At 39.7% G+C, this 21,660-nt stretch overlaps 2 protein-coding genes across 18 annotated transcripts in view; one reads left to right on the forward strand and one right to left on the reverse strand.

The window, feature by feature from the left end:
- The window catches only part of LOC147363332 (uncharacterized), a 791,043-nt gene that overhangs the window by 599,196 nt on the left and 170,187 nt on the right, over positions 1–21,660 (reverse strand). For 6 of the 13 annotated variants that reach the window (XR_015136990.1, XR_015136993.1, XR_015136996.1 and 3 more), the window contains one exon: positions 14,938–15,252. The exons of the other annotated variants lie outside the window; for them this stretch is intronic. The gene's annotated coding sequence lies outside the window, so the exon portion shown is untranslated. Of the gene's footprint in view, positions 1–14,937; positions 15,253–21,660 lie in introns of those variants that run through there. 13 annotated transcript variants of the gene reach the window in all.
- FSHR (follicle stimulating hormone receptor) overlaps positions 1–21,660 on the forward strand; it is a 223,008-nt gene that overhangs the window by 73,386 nt on the left and 127,962 nt on the right. For all 5 annotated transcript variants that reach the window (XM_086327025.1, XM_086327026.1, XM_086327028.1 and 2 more), the window contains exon 2: positions 5,440–5,511. In XM_086327025.1, coding sequence (XP_086183151.1) covers positions 5,440–5,511 — 72 coding nt within the window. The remainder of the gene's footprint in view (positions 1–5,439; positions 5,512–21,660) is intronic.

Below are 21,660 nucleotides of genomic sequence, written 5' to 3' on the forward strand. Positions count from 1 at the left end.
ACAAAACAATAAACTGGTTTATTTTGCATGTTGTTAACCTTTATGAAAATCATATCATACTGTACATATTGCACATATAATTCACTTTTTCCCTCAACATTCTGCTTTTGGAATTTATCCAGATTTTTTCATGCAGCTCCAGCTAGTTTGTTCCTTTTCACTGCTTTGTAATTTGGCATTGCATCAGTATATCACAATTGATTATCATATATTCATTCTCTTGTTTATGAGCATTTGTCTCCAGGTTTTTTTTTTTGTTTTTTTTTTTTTAACAAATGATGTTGCAGTGGTTAATCTTTTACCTGTCTCCAGGTGCATATGTGGCCAGGAGATGAAATAACTGGATCCAAAGGCATTTGTTTCTTTGACTTTAATACATTTTGCCTAGTGGCTACTGAAAATACTGGTAGCAAATTATCCTTCCATCAAGAGTGTAGAAAATGTCCTAATATTCCACTGCCTCACCAGCACTGCTACTGTGAAGTAGTCCTTATAGCGTTTGTCAATATGATGGTATTTAAAGGCATCTGATTATTGTTTAAATTTGCATTTTCTTAATTACTAGTGAAGTTGAGCATCTCTTATATGAATTGCTTGTTCTTATCTTTTGCCAATTTTTCTATTGGGTTGTTTGTATTTTTCTCATTATTTTGTAAAGTTCTTTGTATTTTGGATGCTAACCCTTGTTAGTTGTATGTGTTGCAAATATCTTTTCCCAGTCTGCTTCCCCATTTTATCTTTGTTTTTGAGAAATTTTAAGTTTACTATAGTCAAATCTATTAGCTTTACAATTTTGGTGTACAATTTTCGTATCTTTTTAAAAGACAATTTTCTCAATAGAATGTTACACTTCATTTAAAAGTTTTTAAGTATTGATTTTTCCCATTTAGATTTTTAATAAACCTGGAATTGAGATATTAATATGATAATAAAGATTTTATTTTTATCTGCAAGGATAATCAATAGTTTACACATTTATTGATTAATCCACATCTTCCTCCATAGATTTTTAATGCTACTTTCTCACATGTCATTTTCTTTTGTTTAATTGTCTATTCTATATTTGTTTTCTTTTCCACTGGTCTACTATTTAATCTCTGTCAATACCACAGTGTTTTAATCACTATAGTTTTATAAAAATCATATCACGTATTATGCCAATTCTCCCAATCTTGTTTTACTTCTTCAAAATTGTTTTGGCTATTCTTCAAACTGCTCTTCCATATGAATATTAACCAGCTAGTCAATTTCCATTCACATGTATCAAAAGAAACAACAAAAACTATTATGTCTTATATGGGTCTTGCATTTCTGTGTTAATGTGGATTAAAACTGATATTTTTACAACAGTGTGATTTCCCTTAAGCATAAGTTTTATGGCCATTGATAGTGATATACTTTAAAATAATATAAGAATGAAAATTAAGTGTGTTAATTATACAGCCTCCTACTCAACTAGACTTTCTGATTAGTTCTACTACTGATCTCTTAGGTTAGAGTTTGCTTTATAGACAATTATGTTATCTATAGACAATGACAGTTTTTCATCAATAATCTTTTATATTACTGTGTAGGCTAGGGCGCCCAGTGCAATACTGAGTGGAAGATGCAACAGCGGCATCCCTGTCTCATTCCTAATTTTAAAAGGAATACATTTCATCACTGGGTATGATGTATTTATTGTAGTGGTAGATAGATTTTACTCCTTATCAGATTAAGAATATTCTTCCTTTTTCTTGTGTGTCAAAATGCTTATCATAAATGGACTTGGTCAGTATTTTTTTTAGTGTTCCTTATTAAACAGGTGAGCTTTCCAACCATTTAAACCTACCTAGTCAATAAGGCAGAGAAGGCAGTGGCACCCCACTCCAGTACTCTTGCCTGGAAAATCCCATGGACAGAGGAGCCTGGTGGGCTGCAGTCCATGGGGTCGCTAAGAGTCGGGCACGACTGAGCGACTTCACTTTCACTTTTCACTTTCATGCAGTGGAGAAGGAAATGGCAACCCACTCCGGTGTTCTTGCCTGAAGAATCCCGGGGATGGGGGAGCCTGGTGGGCTGCTGTCTATGGGGTCACACAGAGTCGGACATGACTGAAGCGACTTAGCAGTCAATAAGGAGTACTAATTTCTTTGTTCACTATTCCTTCTTGTTTTTGAGCCTTCCTACTGGATTAAATTATTTTCTAAGGGAATTTTTTTGCTAAAACTTTGTTAAGGGTGAATTAAACTTTTCTAGAAGTCTTTTTATTTTACCCCCACATTTGAATGACTACTTCTGGGAATGGGACTCTAAACTGGCAGTTATTTTCTCTAATAATTTTGAAGATATTTTTACCAAGCTTTCTAATTGTATTTTTTTCTTTTTTTTTTTAATTGTATTTTTTTCCTTTGAAAATAATGACTTTTTTTCTTCTGTTTGCATTTTTAAAAAATTCTTTTTTGGCTCTACAGTTTTAATTCACAGGTAGCTGACAATGGATTTATCTGTTTCCCTTCCTGAGACTTGTTGAGGTTTCTGAATCTGAGCATTTATGTCTTTCATAAATTATGGAAATGCTCCAGATGTTATTTCATTGAAAATTGATGTTCTCCACTTTCTTTCTAGAAAGCACATATGATAGACAGGTAGATAGATAGGCAGGTAGATGGACAATGACACACATAAATAAATCTTTGCATTCCAACTTCCATATTTCATCTCATGGGATCAAAACACAAATGCTTTGTCTACCAAGTCCAGATACCCCTCTCCCAATTCCTTTCCTTTATCCCCTCCTTCCCCTGACACCCCCAGAATACACTGACTTCAATTTACCTCCTTAAAATTCTCTTTGTATTCATGACTCCAGTTTCCATCTGGTATTCAGTTATTTTACTCTAGGTCCCTAGACATTTCTTATACTTTTTTATAAGCTCAGCTATGCAACTGAAACAATATTGGCTATGTTTTACGTAAGACTTCTGGGTGATCTTTAGTGGATCTAATTTATAGCCTTTCAGGAGATGGAAGACTTTAAATCTTCAATAAGATTTAATTTTATTAATTAGTTTGAACCACTTAATACAGGAATAGACATTGAAAGTTTTAGAATATGTGCTTGATACTAAAGTTGAATCAAAAAGAACTATCTAGTTGACTCATTATCAAGTAAAGTCAATTATACAAGATTCCACTCTTTGCATGTCTTACTAACTAGTATTTACCTTAGTATTTCAACTCCCTTGAAGTTTTAGAATAAATACTTTAAGGCAATTTTATTCTTTGCTTTCACCAGTTTGTTTTCATAATTTTTCTGTCTTGTAATAAATAGGAACAAAAGGAATTTGTCTATTTTAACTAAGATTAAGTGAGTACATTAAGAGAATATGAACTGACCTTGCTTCTTTTTAGATGAGCATTCAATAAGTTACATTGTTCCAGAACCATTACACTCAACCCTAAATTAGATCAAATACTTTCATAGAGACTGTGCTTTTAGCATAATATGACCTGATAGTTTTGAGACCCAGGCTCAAGCTCACACACTCCTTCCAACCTCCCTCATATATATTTATTTATGTACTATGGGAGTTTTACATTTTAATTCTTGTATAACATTTATAGTTGTTACATCAACTGTATCCCACATCTGTTTTCTTGTGATTCCAAGGCTTCTATTTTTTGCCTTCCCATGTATATAAAATCCTCCAGAGCAAGATCAGTACACAGAATTCTCTCTCATGACTCCTCACCCTGGAACTGGTGAGGACATGGCAACGAAAGGGAAACAAACAAAGTGGAAGAAAAGAACTGCTTGCCTGAACAATAACTTTCTGAAATAGGAATTTCACTAATATCAATTAAAAAAAATAGGAGACTAATGTAAAGGAGGTTTGTGAAACTATTCAAGTCCACACTGAATTCCCACTAACAGACTTCCTTGCAGAAGGAAGGATTATAGTAGGGAGAAAACCAAATCCCTATTAACCAATTGCAAAGCAAGGAAAGTGAGAGGGAGCAGAAACAGTATTCCTGTTATAGATTCCCAAAGAGTCACTTGTAATTCTACCCTCAAACCTAGAACTCTCAGACTTCAATAGCCATTCAAGAAACATTTTTCTGAATATGTGTCATACACCATTCACTGTTCCAGGCATTTGGTATACAGCAGTAGGCAAATCAGACAAAAATCCCTGCCCTCACAGAGCTTGCATTCTGGTTTGGGGTAAAAGATAAGTAAGTATATTAATATATAAGTAGATAAATAAATAGAAGATTAAACATATCAGAAGTACTATGAAGAAAGCTAAGGCTAATGGTCTAAATTAGGGAAGCTGTCATTTTAAATAGGGTACTTAGGGAAAGCTTTACTGAGAAAGTGACATTTGAGCAAGCAGCTGGCTGAAAGAGCAAGCCAGAAAAATATGAGAGAAGAATTCTCCAGGAAGAGAGAATTGCAAATGCAGAAATATCAGGAAAGAAGGAGCCTGGCCTGTACAAAGAATAGTAAGAGATTACTGTGAAGAGAATGAAATAATCATCGTGTGAGGTGTCAAAATTGAAGTTAGAGGATCTATGGGAAAGGAGAGTGGGAAGATCCTGTAGGATCCTGAAGGCCATTATATACTATCTTTTTTTTTTTTTTCTCCTAAGATGAGAAGCCATTGGAAGGAATATTGAGGCAAGCATGAGACAAATTTTTCCAGCAGAAGGAAATGGCAAAAGCTGAAGATGGATGAGGTTAAGATTTTTCTAAGATGGGAGAAATTAAGGCATGTTAGTATACTGATGGGCAGGATCCAATAAAGAAGAAAAAGTAGGTGAATGAAATGTATGAAAGAAGGGGGAAACTGCTGTAGTGGCTACCTTCACAAGGCAGGAGAAAGATATGATGTGGATCAGAGGAGCTGTGTTTTAGTCAGGACCCTGGACAGCTCACCCATAGTAACAGGAAGTGGGGCAGGGTGTATAATAAGCCTAAGTGCCAGTGAGAGGTTAACTGGGAGCCATGTGAGAGCATGAGGACATTCTCTTCTGCTGGTTTCATTTTTTTCTGAAGAAAAGTCAGCTGAGGACAACAGGGAGGAGGTATTGAGAGTTGGAATAGAGAAAAAGAAGGAGACTCATATAGGGCTAGTGGAGGCAACATGGAGTAGTGATGAACAGAAGGCTCATATCCTAACTCTGCCACTTATTAGCCATCTGACCCTGGGTAAGTTTTTTAATCCTCCCTAAACCTCAGTCTCCTCTTATGCAAAAGAGGGATAACAATAGTGCCCATATCACTGCTTTGTGATATGGGTGAAAAGAGATCATGAGGAAGCAATTATAACCACTACCAAATGGCAAACACATAGTATGCGTTAGCTGTTTGTTATCTGCTCTTATACCTTAGGCACTCGATGACTAATCAATGAATGGATAGGTTGTGATATTTTATGTCCACTCTCTTTTCAGGAGGTTTGTTCTCACCAAGCTTCGAGTCATCCCAAAAGGAGCCTTTTCAGGATTTGGAGACCTGGAGAAAATGTATGTACCCAAGGAGTGTGGGGGTGCTTTGAATGGCTATAGGCAGCAACCTCAGATCACATCTAGCATGATTCTTTATGCTTAGGAACTAGAATGACACACCAAGCAAAGGTTTTGCACCTTGTCCAATTGCGTTTCCTTTCCATATTTCCTAAACTTGTGGAATCTTTCAGCATGTGGCCACTGAAATAGGCGTAAGTTCAATTCAAAAAATTCTCACTTTTTTGGTGCAAAATTTGGCTTCCCTGGTGGCTCAGATGGTAAAGAATCTGCCTGCAATGCAGCAGACATGGATTTGATCCCTGGGTCAGAAAAGATCCCCTGGAGAAGAGAATGGCATCCACTTTAGTGGATTCTTACCTGGAGAATCCCATGGACAGAGGAGCTTGGCAGGCTACAGTCCATGGGGTTGCAAAGAGTCAGACTGGACTACTAACACCTTCACTTTCTTTCTTTTGTTCCCAAAGTACCTGTGAGTGGAATTTTTATAAACCAAAGCCTATTTTCTCTGCTGACATTCATTATTTTTAAAGAAACTCTCTATTATTTCTGATTAATTTTTAATTAACAGCAGGGACTACCATTTGGGCTTTAGAGATTTTGTGGACTTCTTGTCCCTAAGCCATGCTGACAAGTGGTAAATGACAGATAAACATTCAGAAGTATTGGGAAAGTTTAGAGCACTGAAGACGATTTCCTTTGAAAAGAGAAGACTTTGTTAATGTAAATATTTGTGGGTTGTTTTTTTTTTTAAGATCTTCAACATTTGAGTTTTATTGGACTAGCTTAACGTATGGGTCTCCTCAAATAAGCTTTTATCAAAGTGGGGTACAAAGCAACAACAAAAGAAAAAGCAGCAAATTCTTTCATGCTTACGGTAACCCACTCTGCTTTTGAAGGTATTTGATCCCATCCCCCAGGCTTTAAGAAATGGAAAAAGTATTTTTCACCATAGTAGCAGCCAGAATGGAGAAGGCAATGGCACCCCACTCCAGTACTCTTGCCTGGAAAGTCCCGTGGACGGAGGAGCCTGGTAGGCTGCAGTCCATGGGGTCGCTGGGAGTCAGACACAACTGAGCCACTTCACTTTCACTTTTCACTTTCATGCATTGGAGAAGGAAATGGCAACCCATTCCAGTGTTCTTGCCTGGAGAATCCCAGGGATGGGGGAGCCTGGTGGGCTGCCATCTATGGGGTCACACAGAGTCGGACAGGACTGAAGTGACTTAGCAGCAGCCAGAATCCAGAACTTAAGTGCCAGTAAGTACACCAATAGATTAGATGGATTACACAGAAGGGAACATTTTTTTCATTATAAGAATAAGCAACACCCCTCCCTCAGTTATATATGTTTTTCCTTCTTTAAGCCAGTAAATTTTTATCTTGATTCTTTCACCTGCCTTTTAGAAAGAACACTTGCCCAGGTCTGAGGAAGTGAGAAAGAAATCCATTAATGAAAGAAACACAAAGCAGAGAGAGTAGCAACGTATTTCAGTGGTTAAGTCACTTGCTTAGAAGAGGTTGGTCAGAATCCTATGTTTGAGTGTTAGTTTTAATATAAACTTAACTGTGTCACCTTGATTAAATCAGTTTATCTCTGAGAGCTGTGGTTTCCTCATCTGTATATCAAGGGAGGCATTTCTATAGTGTGGGATGGCTTATGTGATCTATATGCAAGCGTCTCCCTGTTGGACAGGAGCCCAGTTTAAGACTTGTGGTCTTCAGGGTTTACCTTCTTGAAGACATTCAACACGCACAGGAATTGCAAGATGGGGCACTCATCTGAGCAAAGTTCACCAAGGAAAACAGGAAAGGAATAGTGTAGGAGAGTTTTTGGCTCAATGTGTATTCCTGGATGGATCAGCCATTACCCTGCCTGGAATTAACAGAGATTTGATGATGATTGGGTAGGTCTTGGCCCTTCAACCAGTCTGTAAAATTGCATAGAAATCATTCTAAAGACAGCAATACCAGGTACAAAATATTCACTTTTAATATAATTAAATCCAGAAAATGTGACTGACCCATCATTGGGTGCTCAGCCTCCCATGAGAACGTCCTTTGGTGACAGAAGGTTGATCCGAGCTGACATAGCAATAATCCCAGAGACAGAGCAGCTGGTTTTGAAACTCAGCTTCCTCAGTCACAGCATATCCATTTCTACCACATGCTTTTATGAACCAGCCTGTACTGACACAGATGCCAAAATAAATAAATAAATAAATCTTATTTTTGCAGTACTTTTCATGTCCTAAGAAAGCATTCCTGAGTAGAGGAGCCAACACTGAACCAAACTCTGAACAAACGTCTGAAGCAACTTAGCAGCAGCAGCAGCAGGCCTATGCTCACCTTCCTCCTTTGTCTCACCTCCTCATCTTGGTCCCTGATGAGTTCAGATCAGATCTTTCCAGATCTCTCTTCTTCATTTATTTTATTCTTCCAGTTTTTAACCAGTTTCCTGAACTTAATAACTACCGGCTTCTTTGCAATATCTCCCTCTCCACAAATCACAAAATCCCTTTCATTCATTCTGCACGTGTAGCCTAGTTTCACATACGCTTATTAAAAAGAAGAGGGAAAAGCTTTCTGGATAAATCCTGCCTTCTTTCTCTTCCCCCTTCCTATCTTTTCCTCATCACTACCACTCCTCTGAAAAAGCAGCCTGCATTCTGTTCAGCCTTTCTGTTCAGTCTCTCCTCACTCCTGTCCAATTGCTCTTTGACCACAAATTCTCTAACACTGTTACATTATTCTATCAAAGGTCCCAAATAACAGCCAAGCTGCCAGAACTGATGACTTCTACTTTGTTCTCGTAGCACCTAACTGACAGGTAGCTTCTGATTACACTGACCATTCATGCCATCCTTCTCATTACTCTTTCCCCTTTTGCTTCAGTGACACCTCACCCTTCTGCCCGCCTGCTGAACACCCCAGACTATGCCATAACCAGTTCTGTCTCCTTTCTTATTCCTCAGCTGCCCCTCAAAAGTTCAGGTATTCTGGGGCGCCATTTTTTGGCCAGTTTCTTTCTTTACACTCATACCTTCAAATCATTATTTATTAAATAATGTCTTACTACCAGGGCTCCTAAATCTGCATCTGCCTAAACTCTCCTCTCCTCTGAGGCCATACTTTTTGCTTTGAAATGGAGAGATTCCTCAAGATCTACCCCTAAGTGAACCGCAAGTGCCTCATATTCAGACAAACTCCTTATCTCTGTCCTTAAATTTCTGATCTTCTCATATTGCCCATATTGGTATAACATCACCATCTGCTCAGATTCCCAAGCAAGAAAATCCTGTGACTCACATGCCTTCTCTCTCCCTGCTATGCAGGTGCTCTTCCAGTCCTGTTGACCACCCCTCACAAATACCTCTGGAGCCTTATTATCTCATCTTACTCCTGCAGCTATGAGGTTCAAAGTCACTTGCACAGCCTACAGCATAAGGCTACTCTGTCCCAGGTCCAGCATTCCACCAGTCTGCTTCCAGACCTGTCTTGCTCAAAGTCCCTTGCAGAAGAACTTCTAAGAACCATAAGCCTCTGACACAGAAATCAAAGCTCATATCTCCCACCACACACAGTGTAGCCCACACTTTCAGGCAGGAAGATTTGCCATTTCCCAAGCACTGCCATTCCCAGATATCATATTGCTTATTTAGAATGTGATGGCTGGTTCATTGGATAATGCCTGGCACATAGAGAGACCAAAAAATAGGTACAGGTAAATGTATAAATGAACAAGTGAGCAAATATATTTTCACTGCTCTTGTATAGATGCTGTCCTTCTACCTAAAATTCCACTTGGTAGAATCCTGCTTGTCCTCCAGGAGCTGGATCAAATGTTTACTCCCCTCCTCCACTGTAGAGTAGAGCCTTTCCAGAACTCTATCAGTGCTTCCAAACCATAATCTTGTGCTTGTAGTAGCAACAGCATATTTATCAGATTGTATTCAGAATTTACAGGTTTCTTCCACATCCCTGAATTACTATTTAAGAGCAAAGCCAGAGTGTAACTTAACTTTGTATTAAGTACAACACCAAGTCCTGTTGTTTTTAATCTCCTGATTATACTTCTGACCTGTCTACCCATCTCCTTCTCCAGCTACCATTGTCTTTCCCTGGAAAACTGCACCAGGCTTCTTCTTGTGCTGCCCCATCTATCTTCTACATGACAACCAGAGTGATATTTTCTAAATTTATACCTAATCATGTGTATACCTGTACACATACACACACACACTACATACTTTACTGCTGCTCTGAACATAAAAAAGAAATTAACATGAAAGCAACCTAGATGTCCATCGACTGATGAATGGATAAAGAAGTTGTGGTACACATACCCAAAGGAATGTTACTCATCCCTAAAAAGGAACGCATTTGACTCCGTTCTAATGAGGCGGATGAACCGAGAGCCTATTATACAGAGTGAAATAACTCAGAGAAAGAAAAACAAGTATCATATACTAACGCATATACATGGAATCTAGAAAGATGGTACTGACGAACCTACCTGCAGGGCAGCAATGGAGACACAGACAGAGAGAAGAGACTTGTGGGCACAGTGGGGGAAGAAGAGGGGGCACGAACTGAGAAAGCAGCATGGAAGCATATACATTACCATATGCAAAATTAGGTAGCCAGTGGGAATTTGCCATATGACACAGGGAGCTCAAATTTAGTGTTCTGTGACAATCTAGAGGGGTGGGAGGTGGGAGGGAGGTTCAAGGTGGGACATATGTATAACTATGGCTGATTCATGTTGCGATATGGCAGAAACCAACACAATAATGTAATTATCCTCCAATTAAAACTAAATAAATTTAAATGAAAAAGAGAGAGAGAGAAGCAACTAGAATAGACCTCTCACATTTCTCCTTTGCTCTGCTAATCCCTTTTTCAGTTCAGTTCGGTGTACCATGCTACACTGCCCATCATGGGCCTTGCCTGGCATGTGCTCTTCCTTCTGACAAGAACTTCTCTCTACTCTGTCCTCTTCATTTAGTCACTTCCTTCTTCTGCTTCAGATTCCCAAACCAGTGTCACTTGCCTAGGAAGGCCTTCCCTGACCTCCTCGACCAGGACAAACCCTCCCCACTAATGTAAAACACCCTCCTATCCCCACTGGTCTCTATGTGGCGACCGTCACCTTAGCACTCTTGTGCTTTTTTATGCCATAGTTTAGTTAATCTCTGACTCCCCTGAGCTCCATGAGCACAAGGGCAGGACTGCTCTCACCCACTACTGGATCCACAGCGTCTCAGACAGTCAGATACCTGCAGTAAATGTCTGATAAATGCATGAATAAAAATGACAAACAAATATAATTAGTTGGAGAGGGAAACTACCTAGATACAAAAAAAAAAAAAAAATACTGATGGAATGACAGGAACGATAGGATAAATAACAGGAATATTTATCACAGGAATGATAATAATAAAAAACATAGGAGTTGATAGACATGTAAACACTGGCTGAGACTCTACTATGATCTAGGCATTTGTATAGCTATAGTTTAAAATATGACCCAGGACACAAAGGCACAAGATAATATGTGCAAAATAAGCGATATAAACATTGTATTTGCTTGGGCTCTTTCTGTTGTGTGAGGCCAAAGAAAATAAACCTCAAACTAGCTTAAGGAAAAGAAGGGAGTTTAATGGCTCATTTAACTTGACATTCGGCAAGAAGGAATGACTTTAGAAACAGCTCTATTCAGGTTCGATGTCCTTAGGACTCAGCTTCTCCCCCTCTCTCTGGTCTCCCTTCACTATGGTCATTCCAGCCCTGAGCCCCACCCTTGGTGAGAAAAAAGCAGCAGCAGTCCTGCCTTCAGACACTGTCTCAGGTTCTATTCAGGGTGAAAGCACTGCCCTTTTTCCTGCTCAATCCCACAAAAGTCTTAAGATTTAAGTCTGACTTGTTTAAATCACACAACCATCCCTGGACCAACCACAGCAGCTAAGAGAATGTGATGTTCAAATTGGCTGTGACTTGAGAAATGGGCTCCATTCCTAGAGCTGAAAATATCTACCCCAGCCACAGGGATTTGAAAGTGAGGAAGGAGATTCACAAACAAAACTGAGTCTATTGTCGGAAAAAAAAAAAAAATAAGTGAAGACTAGATCCTAGTAGTTGAGCAAACCATGAGTGTCAAAAAAGAAAATTAGTCTTCTTCTCATCGTAAAGAGAGAAGGCTCTGTAGCCTTGGTGGTTGGGGATTTGCTAAGTTTGATTTGTCCCCCTTCCACCTCCTAGAATAAATGAAAGAATCCAGTAACTCTGCCCCAATCTATGCTAATCCATTTGCTCATTAATCCAGTTTAACCCACCCCTTCTGCTGCTTCTATAAGAAGTCAAGAGGGAACCGAGTCTTTTGGCAGAAGTGGAGCAGGAGCTTCTCTGTTAGAAGTGAACTGATCACTGTCACACCTTGGCTTTTTTCATCAGCATCACTATCTCAAACCTCCTGACTCTTCACTGCTTTGGGACTGGCTGGGGGAAAAGGAAATCATTAAACTCTCTGCAGTGTGAAGTGGCTTTGCAAAGTGCACTGTAAACTGTTTACATTGTTTTTAATTACTTTGGAACCATATGTCAGCTTGGTATAAAGTGTGAAGATTACACTAAATGAGGGTGGGGGGAGGAGGTGACAATGTGGTGATTTATGGTAACCAGAAAATTTGAGTATGGAAATGAGTGCAATTTAAAAACACATCTATGTGGTATTATAACACTGGAGGGGGAAGAAAAGCCAGTGTATAACAAAATATCTTTGAAAATAGGAGCATGATGAATATGTAAATGAGACCAATCAACATCAGCTGAGATATGGTATATGCAGATGAGACAGCAATGAGCCAAAATGTGAAATAGCTCCCAAACCATAAATAAGAACCATATAAAATTCGTTTGAAATATTCATCATAACATAAGGACAAAAAATATAATCAAGTGATTTATTTGCATATAAAAATGAGAACACTCGTCTGACACTCCAGCCTCCACTCCCAGATCACTGGGGGAAGAAAAGTTAACAGAGGGACTTTTAGAGGGAGAGATTTATTGAATGAAAACTGTTGCAAGCACACTAAAAAAGCTGAAGATCCTCCCAATTCTATATTCCTCAGCCTCACTCAGCACAGATAAAGAGAAAGGGGAAAAGCCAGTTAACTAAAATACTAATGGTGCTGGGGCTAGAAAATGTGGGTTCCAGTCTGCTTACCTCCCTAAGCACTTCCTTGTTAGATAACTTAGGCCTCTGCTTACTCTGATCTGTGATTCTGAGAGTTAATGAGCAAAGAAGCTTTGAGTCCCACTCACTGAAATAAAGCAAGAAGGAAAGACTGATGATTCTACAAGCTCCTGGTAAGAAACTCGTGGCCAGTGTTGGAATAGCTGGACCTCTGAATAGAAAGAGGGAATCTGAATCCCCGTGGGGGGTGGGTGGGGGGGAAAGTGGTCATGAGGTTCAGGTTGTACTGCACTTTACAAACCCCTGGGGAAATTTTAAAGTAATCTAGAAACTTAACTGTCACTTACAGGGACTTTTTATGCTATTTTTCTAGGGTAGGGCCAAGCACTGATCATTTTTTAAAACTCCCTTGATGATTTTAATATACATCCACAGTTGAAACCCACTGAGATGGATGATATTTAAGTCTGAATCCAACTTGTAGAAAGAGTATTCATCACAAATGTATAGTGTGTCTATGTGGTGTGGCTTATGGAGCATCAACAAAGGGGACATGGCAGGAATAAGATCAGAGAAGAACCTGGGATAAGGTCATGGAGAAACTTGTAGGCCATGAGGACAAGTTTGAGTATCACAGTGAGTGTGATGGAAATTACATGGGTTATTTTGAGCAACCAAATAAAACTATCTGACTTAGATTTGTCAAAATCCATTTATGTTCACAGGTTTTGATTGACTAATATTTTGTTAAGAATTTTTGTGTCTATATTTGTAGAGATGTTAGTCTGTATATTTATTTTCTTGTAATTGCTTTTTTCGGCTTTGTTTTAGTGATGCTACAGAATGAGTTGGGAAATGATCCCTCATCCTCTATATCTTGAAAGAGTTGATTACAATAAGGAAAAGAATAATTTTTTTTCCACAAATGGTGGTGAAGCAACTTGGTATTCACATAGGAAAAAAAAAATACAACTCAACCCTTACCTCATGTCATACACAAAATTTATCTCTAAACAGATCATAGACTTAAATGTAAAAGCTAAAACTTCAAAACTTTTGGCTTCATCAAAATAAAATCTCTGCTCTTCAAAAGTACAGCTATCAGAAAAATGAAAAGCCAAGCCACAGGCAGGGACTAAAATATTTCCAAAACACGCTCTGAAAAAGGACTTGTAAAAAGAAGATATAAAGAACTCTTAAAAGGGAAAAACAAGTAGATGAACAATCTAATTAAAAATGGGCCAAAGATGAACAACAGAAATGAACAATAGGCACAGGAAATGATGTTCAACATCAATGGTCAATACAGATATGCAATGTAAAACCTTAAATACCACTGCATACTCACTAGAACAGCTAGAATTAAAGACTGATAGAGCAGGCACGGGTGAAGCCGTGGAATGAATGGAATGATCCAATGTATCTGGTAATACTGCACAATAGTACAGCCCCTTTGGGAAACAGTTTGACAGCTTCTTATAAACTATTTATTCAAAAGAAGTGAAAACATATGTCCACACAAAGCCTTGGTCAAGAATATTCAAAACAGATTTACTCATAATAGCCCAAAACTAAAAACAATTCAAATATTCATCATCAAGTTACTGGATAAACAAATTGTGTTCTATTCACACAACACAGTATGAATAATAAATAAAAAGGAATAAACTACTAACGCAATGACATGGCTGGGTCTCAGGCATTATACTAAGGCAACGAAGCAAACATAAGAGAATATACCATACATCAAATAACTTTATTTATTAAAAAGAACTTGAAGAAATAATATACCCAGTCTATGGTGACAGGAAGCAAGCACATCAGTACTTGCTGGGGTAAAGGGTGATGGTGGGGATTGTCTGGGAAGGGGCACCAAAGAAACTTCTAGGCTGGTGAACATGTTCTATATCTTGACTAAGGTGGCTGTTACAAAATACATGAATTTGCAAAAACTCCTCAAACAGCTGAAATGAGCACATAGAATTATTTAAGTTACACTTCAATAAAGTTGATTTTCTAAAGCCAACAATTTCCCAGCACCTATTTGGGGCCAGGTGTTTCAAACACCACAACTCAGTGAATCTGCACTTTACAAACAGGGAAACTGACATTCAGAAAAGGTAAGCAATCAACCAGCCTCAGAGTTCTTTTGTGGTAAAGCTAGAATTTGAACCCAAGGTAATCTGGCCCTTTCTGCTGCACAAGGCTTGCTTTTTGTTGGTGTCTACCTTTTCCCAGAATCATTCTACCTTACTAAAGTAACAAGTGACAAAGGGGAGGATTAAGGCTGTAAAAGCTTCCTGTGATGTCCTTTAAAATTAGAAGAGAGGATTTCTACTGCAAGAGAGACACAAGAATACCTAAGCACTTGAAATTTCCATAAACCAGAACCTAGAGTCACTTTCTACTGGGACAGTTATAGAGGAGAAGAAACCTCTTCTTGGAGCATTTTCTTCACCTTCAGGTTTCCACATGCCAACTCATTTCTGGGCAAAGATCCTGCTGAGATTGGCTTTAGTTCACCGTTCTGCAAACCCAGCGGCCTGTTAAGTCACAAATTAACTTAGTCAGCAGTTGGGAAATCTAAGAGCTGGGCCAATTAAGTTGTCATTATTGACCTGGGTCAAACATGAGTTAGTGTCAAAAAGGTGAAAGTCCTTATCTCATTTCCTGTTCTCCATAAATATTCTGAAAATAAGTATTTTTGTTGTATTTACTGCTTCAACCAAGAACACAAGAAGCTGTTTTCTTGTCACTTTCGGGGTTGGTGTGGTTTTAGTGTTTCCATTAAGCCTTCTTATTTTCAACTGTTTCTAGGTGGGGCCTCAAAATAGACTCTACAGTATCTAATAGCTGCCCAGATCAGAAAGAGGATAATTTATTACCTTTGTATTTATAAGTTTGGCTTTGTTTTGTCTTTTTACTAGTTTGTTTTCACTTTGATTTCTTTCTGTGTGTTCAGGGTGGGGAGGAGTCTTATAAAGGAAACAAGAGTTCCTGAGATCTAGTCATTTTTTGGATGCCCTTTATATTCATTATAACCATCCACATCTCAGTCCTTTTTGCTTTATCCATGAAGGTAGTGTAGGGTTTCCTTTGCTGGAAGGGATTCCAAAGAAGGGAATACTGAAAGAACATATTCATAGATGAGAGCCCTGTTGTCTTAACTGGTTCAGGCTTCTGTGATATTGAATACAATACTGCACTAGGTGACTTAAACAACAAATATTTAAATCTCACAGTTCTGTGAGTCCAAGATTAGATACCAGACTGGTCAGGTTCTGGTGTGAACCTACCCCTGCTTTTGCTCTATATCACCACATGGTTGAGAGCGAGCTCTGGTCTCTTTATCCCCTGCTGTGGATACCAATCCCATCACAAGAGGTCCACCCCTACGACCTTATCCAATCATCTCCCAAAGTCCTCATCTCCAAATTCCACCCACCCATATGTTTAGGGGATTGGGACCTAAATATACGAATTTGGGGTGGTGGGGAGAGAGACACAACCAATCCACAGCACCCACTGTGAAGTAGCAAGCTTTGGTACTAAAGAAGCATGCTGGAGATGCTCGCTAGCTTGGGAAAGCACAGACACACCCTCATTCACATGTTCAGTCTCTAGAATCCCCCCAGTCTCTTGGCTACTGGATGCTCTAAGGCATCCATGGTCCTGCTGACCTCTGCTGAGTGCCTTTAATTCCGCAGCTAAAACTTACAGGTGGCAAGACTTGACAAGGTTACTCAAGCCAGGCTTTTGTGGCTTGCCATCACATACCAATCTTCTTCCATTTTCTAATCAACAGCCAGGCAACATCATCTTCTCTATCTTTTAAGACTTCTGCTTCAGCCCTGCTTGCCCTTCTGACCTTTCTTGACAAGACAAGCTGTGGGAAAAACCTTTGAACATATTATGTTTGTTAGGGCTCACAGATACACCAGAAAATGAACTGGCCTTTTTATTCTCTCTGCTAGTAACTCAGTGTTTGTGTCTACTCAGAGAAGACACAATTAAGGCAGCATAATACTCGAGTTAAAAATAGCCTCCTGGCTCTGCCCTACAGACTCTTGCTAGGTTTTCTTTTTTTAATAGAGTGGTATTAAACTTAAAAAGATGCAATCTAAATACAAGCTCCAGTCGATGCACAAACTATTTATTTTTATTTCCTCATTTAGCCCATGCCCATCACAACCACATCCATCTGGGCTGTTTATGACTTAATAAAATGCTTTAAACAGTAAAACACTCAAATAGGATATGGACCTACTTGCCTGCCCATCGCCCAACAACAACAACGAAAACTTACCTGAATCTTATACTTCATAAACTTCCTCTGTGTTACTCAGATCCACTCTGGCTAGCTTACACAGAAACGGAATGATCAGACATGGGTTTTATAATTCAGACCATTCCAGGGGTTAAACAGGCAGAGGAAACGGGGAAGAGTGAAGGATACACGCCAGAAGAGCCTAAATGAACAAAGGGGAAGTTAACCACCCCAATGGGCCTGAGATTCCGAGCCTAGGCATAGAGATAGCAATTGTTGATGCCCAATGTTTTATAAACATATAATTTGCACTTGGATATGAGCGTGCTTTGAAAAGTTAAAAGTGCATACAAATGCAAGGGATGGACTATTAAAAGAGCACATGTGCTCTGCTTCCCATCCGTGGCATCTCAGCTCAACTACATACGGATTACAGATTTTGCCTTTCTCTTTTCTCATATTCCTCTCCAAAACACGTAGCCCAGGACTGGGCATGCTGGAAACATAATGTCAGGCCAAGTTTGTGAATTTGTTATCTCTGCCTCATGGATCCCTTGCCAGCCTTTCAGAACCTCTTCCCCAAATCAGGCTCTCAACATTTCCTTTTAAATCGTGTTCTTTGTTATTCTTTCCCAGGGATGATACCATCTGAATAATGTAATGGCATTGAAATTCTAAGGAGTTGCTGAATGAGATCCTCCAAGACAACGTGCCTTTTTAAAAAAGACATGAAGTAGGTAATGCCAGCACCAAAGGACTGAATTGCTAATGGTGGGATTTTAGTCAATGTGGCACGTGTGCTTAAGGAGATTTGCTTTAATACCTGAAAAATCATATCTAGCATTACCTGTTTGGACTGCAAAGTCCACGTGTACCTGGACAGAAACTTGAGGAAACTGTTTCCTGTAATCAGAGATATCAATGCCTTCAAGGGTCTATCTCCCAAGGATGGGCCCCCTCACTGTCTGACAGACCACGTGGACAACTCAGACTGGTGTGTGTTTGGCTTGCTTTTCCTTTACTGAATGTTAAAAATTGGGGTTCCAGTCTTCACGTCTTTGTTTACAATGTACCCCCTTATGTGCTAAGTCACTTCTGTCATGTCTGACTCTTCGTGACCCTATGGACTGCAGCCTTCCAGGTTTCTCTGTCTGTGGGATTCTTCAGACAAGAATACTGGAGTGGGTTGCCATGCCCTCCTTCAGGGCAACTTCTCAACCCAGGAACTGAACCTGCAGCTCCTGCGCCTCCTCCATTGCAGGTGGATTCTTTACCACTGAGCCACCAGGAAACCTCATACCCCCTTATACTTTCCCTTATATATCCTTCCCTGCATTTCTTCATATAACTTCTCACTCCAATCAGGTAAGACACTTAAGATGTGACTTTTCTTTTAGTAAAGCAGATGATCACTTTGGGGGAGAAAGGATGGTTGCTTACTACAGCACCAAGACCCATAACCCCACCCCCCACAAAAAAATCTTGCAAAAAAGGGTAAGTTCTAAACTAACTTCAAGGAAATGAGGCCAAATCAAAAATTACTGGTTGGAGTTTTTTAAGAAGAGGAGATTTATAGATTTCAGTCAAGTCCTCAAGATAAGTGCAGCCAGATGGATGACACCAGCTAATCCATCAAGTGATTGATCAGTGTTCACTGAGTAAATGATTATGGCTTCCATCACTCCCTGAGCACCTGTGAGGATGAGGCTTGTAGAGCTAATATACTTCTTCAAGCCAGGGCCGCCGCCTCTGACTGCTGTATGTGCTGCTGCGTTTGCTCTGTTCTATTTGTGAGCTACTCAGAGAGAGACCAGGTAAACTCAGAGAAGCATTATCTACCCATCAGTCAAGAATTCCACCAATGCTTCTCGAGTCACAAAATATATTAATTAGATGAGGAATGATTTGATGAGGCTTATGTGCCAACCACTGCTAGGTGTTCTGAGCAATAAGATGAAGATACCAAGTCTCTGCTCTCAAGGAGTTCTCAAGGGGAACAGCAACCATTGGCTGTCATTTGCTGAGTGATTATTTTGGCAGAAACTGAGATAAGCCACTTTACATGCATTATCGTACTTAATTATCATAACCTCATCGTCCAAGTTTTATAGTGAAGAGACTGAAGTCAAATGGGGTTATGTGACTTGCTCAATGTCACACTCTAAAGGAGTGGTAGGGGCAGGACTGGAAACCAGGCTTTCTGACTCCAGTGCCCACACAGTAATCTATTATTCTGTAATATCTATGAATGCAAAGAAAGTAGTCCAGGGAATAAATGATACAGGAGGGTGCTAATCTTGCTGTAGGAGTCACTTGCTTCCTACCTCATACCTATCAGCTCATTTAATCTCACACACCCACCTTTCAGAGTCAGCTGGGGCAAGAATTTGAGCCCATTGCATGGGTGAGAAAATGGAAGTCAGAGAAGTTTGGTGACTGGTTAGGGATCAACATCTATGAAGTGATGGAGGTGGGCTTCTCAGATGCCACAGGCAGTGCATTTTTCCATATAATGCTTTGCTTTCTGCAATGCTGTCTCTCATTTACTAAAGAGAAATTACATCTTGAGATTTTTACAGTCATATCAATACAGGATAATAAAAGATTGTCCAAGTCAGAAGAAACAAGTAGCCCTTGTATTTCTGCCAAGTACATAAACTTCATATTCAAGTACTCAGCACTTCTCATAGTTTCTACTCAGTCTTGAGCACTTAGCAGTGGGGGAAGAAAAAGATGTCCTAGGAGTAGATGGATGTCTGATCCAAGAAATGACAATCCAAGCCAGCCTTTTCCATGCCAAAGAGGAAACGCTGCAATAGGTTGTGTCCATTAGTAAAAACTGGTCCACACTATTGCATCAAAACATCAGTTATTAACCAAAATTTCCTAAGTCAGCTGTATTTATTGGCCTTTCTTCTTCCTGTTTTTGCCTACTCCCCTTTTGCCTCTCCTTGGAATTAACATTCTAGTAACACATAGATTCAACTACAACTTCTTAGTCAACATATAGAATTTCATCTCTGCAAGGGAGGATTTTTTCTTTTAGTTACATGCATGAGCATCTTATGAGTTTCTACTAAGTGTCTCCTATATCGGGGTATCTCAAATCTCAATGTGCATTCAAATCTCCTGGGGAAATAACTAACACACAGAGTCTCACTAAGGAGATCTGGGTGGGACCTGGGATTCTGCAGTGCTAACCAGCTTCCAGGTGACGCCAACACTGCTGGTCCACGGTCCAGAAAGAACAATATGATCTAAAAAATACTAGTCCTGGGTAAGGAGCTGTATGGTGGACGATTCGAGAGAAATGGCCCACAGCCCCTGTTCAAGTGTGGCGAACAGGTTCCATAAAGTACATATGAGACAAAGAAAAGTGCAGACCAAGTGCGTAAACATGTGCTTGCTTGTTTTAACCAAATGATAGATCAAAGGGAAAGATTTTCTTATTCTCTTTGTCATTGTCAGATCACATTTATAGTAAAAATAGTCCTCCTTTTTTCTCAGTAAAACTAGTCACTTAGATAAGCGCTTCCCACATGGCTCAGTAGTAAAGAATCCACTTGCCAAGCAGGAGACTTGGGTTCAATCCCTGGTTGGGAAGATCCCCTGGAGAAGAGATGACATGGACAAAGGAGACTGGTCTCAAGTTAGCAGCTAAAGAGCAGCAGCATTCACTTAGGAAAACACTGTCTCAGCCTCTGAAAGCCCCTCTATTGGTGCTCTGGAAACAAAACTGGGCACTGAAAATTGCCATTCACTTACAACTATTTCAGGAGCAAACCCATTATATGGCTCATCTGGGCAAATTCAGCCTCAGCAGTCTTTCTTGTGACAGGATATCTGTATCTCAGGCAAAAAGTAGGAGACTGAATATAGGTGATTCTGTCCCTGCAGTCTGAAGTAGACAAAGGTCAAGGAGGAAGTGCAGGTCAAGGCAGCACATGTTTCATCCAGATCAAATGCATCGAGAGTCGTAGTGAGATGGGTTGAGGAAAGAGAGATGCAGGGAGGTGGTGCGAATGCTGGAAAGAAACAAAGAGACCTTCTTTGTTCCTTACCCTTCCAGCCAGCTGTGCTAAGTCACTTCAATTGTGTCCAACTCTTTTTGACCCTATGGACTGTAGCCCGCCAGGCTCCTCTATCCATGGGAATTCTCCAGGCAAGAATACTGGAGTGGGTTGCCATGCCCTCCTCCAGGGGATCTTTCCAACCCAGTGATTGAACCCATGTCTCTTATGTCTCCTGAATTGGCAGCCTGGTTCTTTACCACTAGCACGACCTAGGAAACCCTCCCAGCCAAGACCCAGAAAAATTTCAGGCACAATCAATGAAGCTCATAGGAAACCTAGAGCAGAATGAAAGGGATGCTGATCTGCATGAGCTCCAAGGGAGGATTGCTGCAGAGCTAATCACTGGACTGAGAGTGCTATTTAATGCCCTTCCTCCACAAGCCATTCATCAAGTTTATAGTAGCAACAAGAGTTCATTACCATGTTCCTGCTTTGCACATTCTTGAACAAGGTTATGCCTCCAATTTTAAGTGTGGTGTATAAAAGGAATGAGGAAAGGTGGGAGGGTGAGGTTTCTGAAGGGAAAGGTAATAAACAGAATAGGTGATCCTCACCAACTGGAAATGTGAATCTCCCTACCTGCTTATGACTTTGTGCAATCAGAGAGAACA

Source organism: Bos grunniens, chromosome 11 (genome assembly GCF_055505025.1).
Source record: "Bos grunniens cultivar Pamir isolate PY7600 chromosome 11, Bosgru_T2T1.0, whole genome shotgun sequence".
Taxonomy (NCBI): Eukaryota; Metazoa; Chordata; class Mammalia; order Artiodactyla; family Bovidae; genus Bos; species Bos grunniens.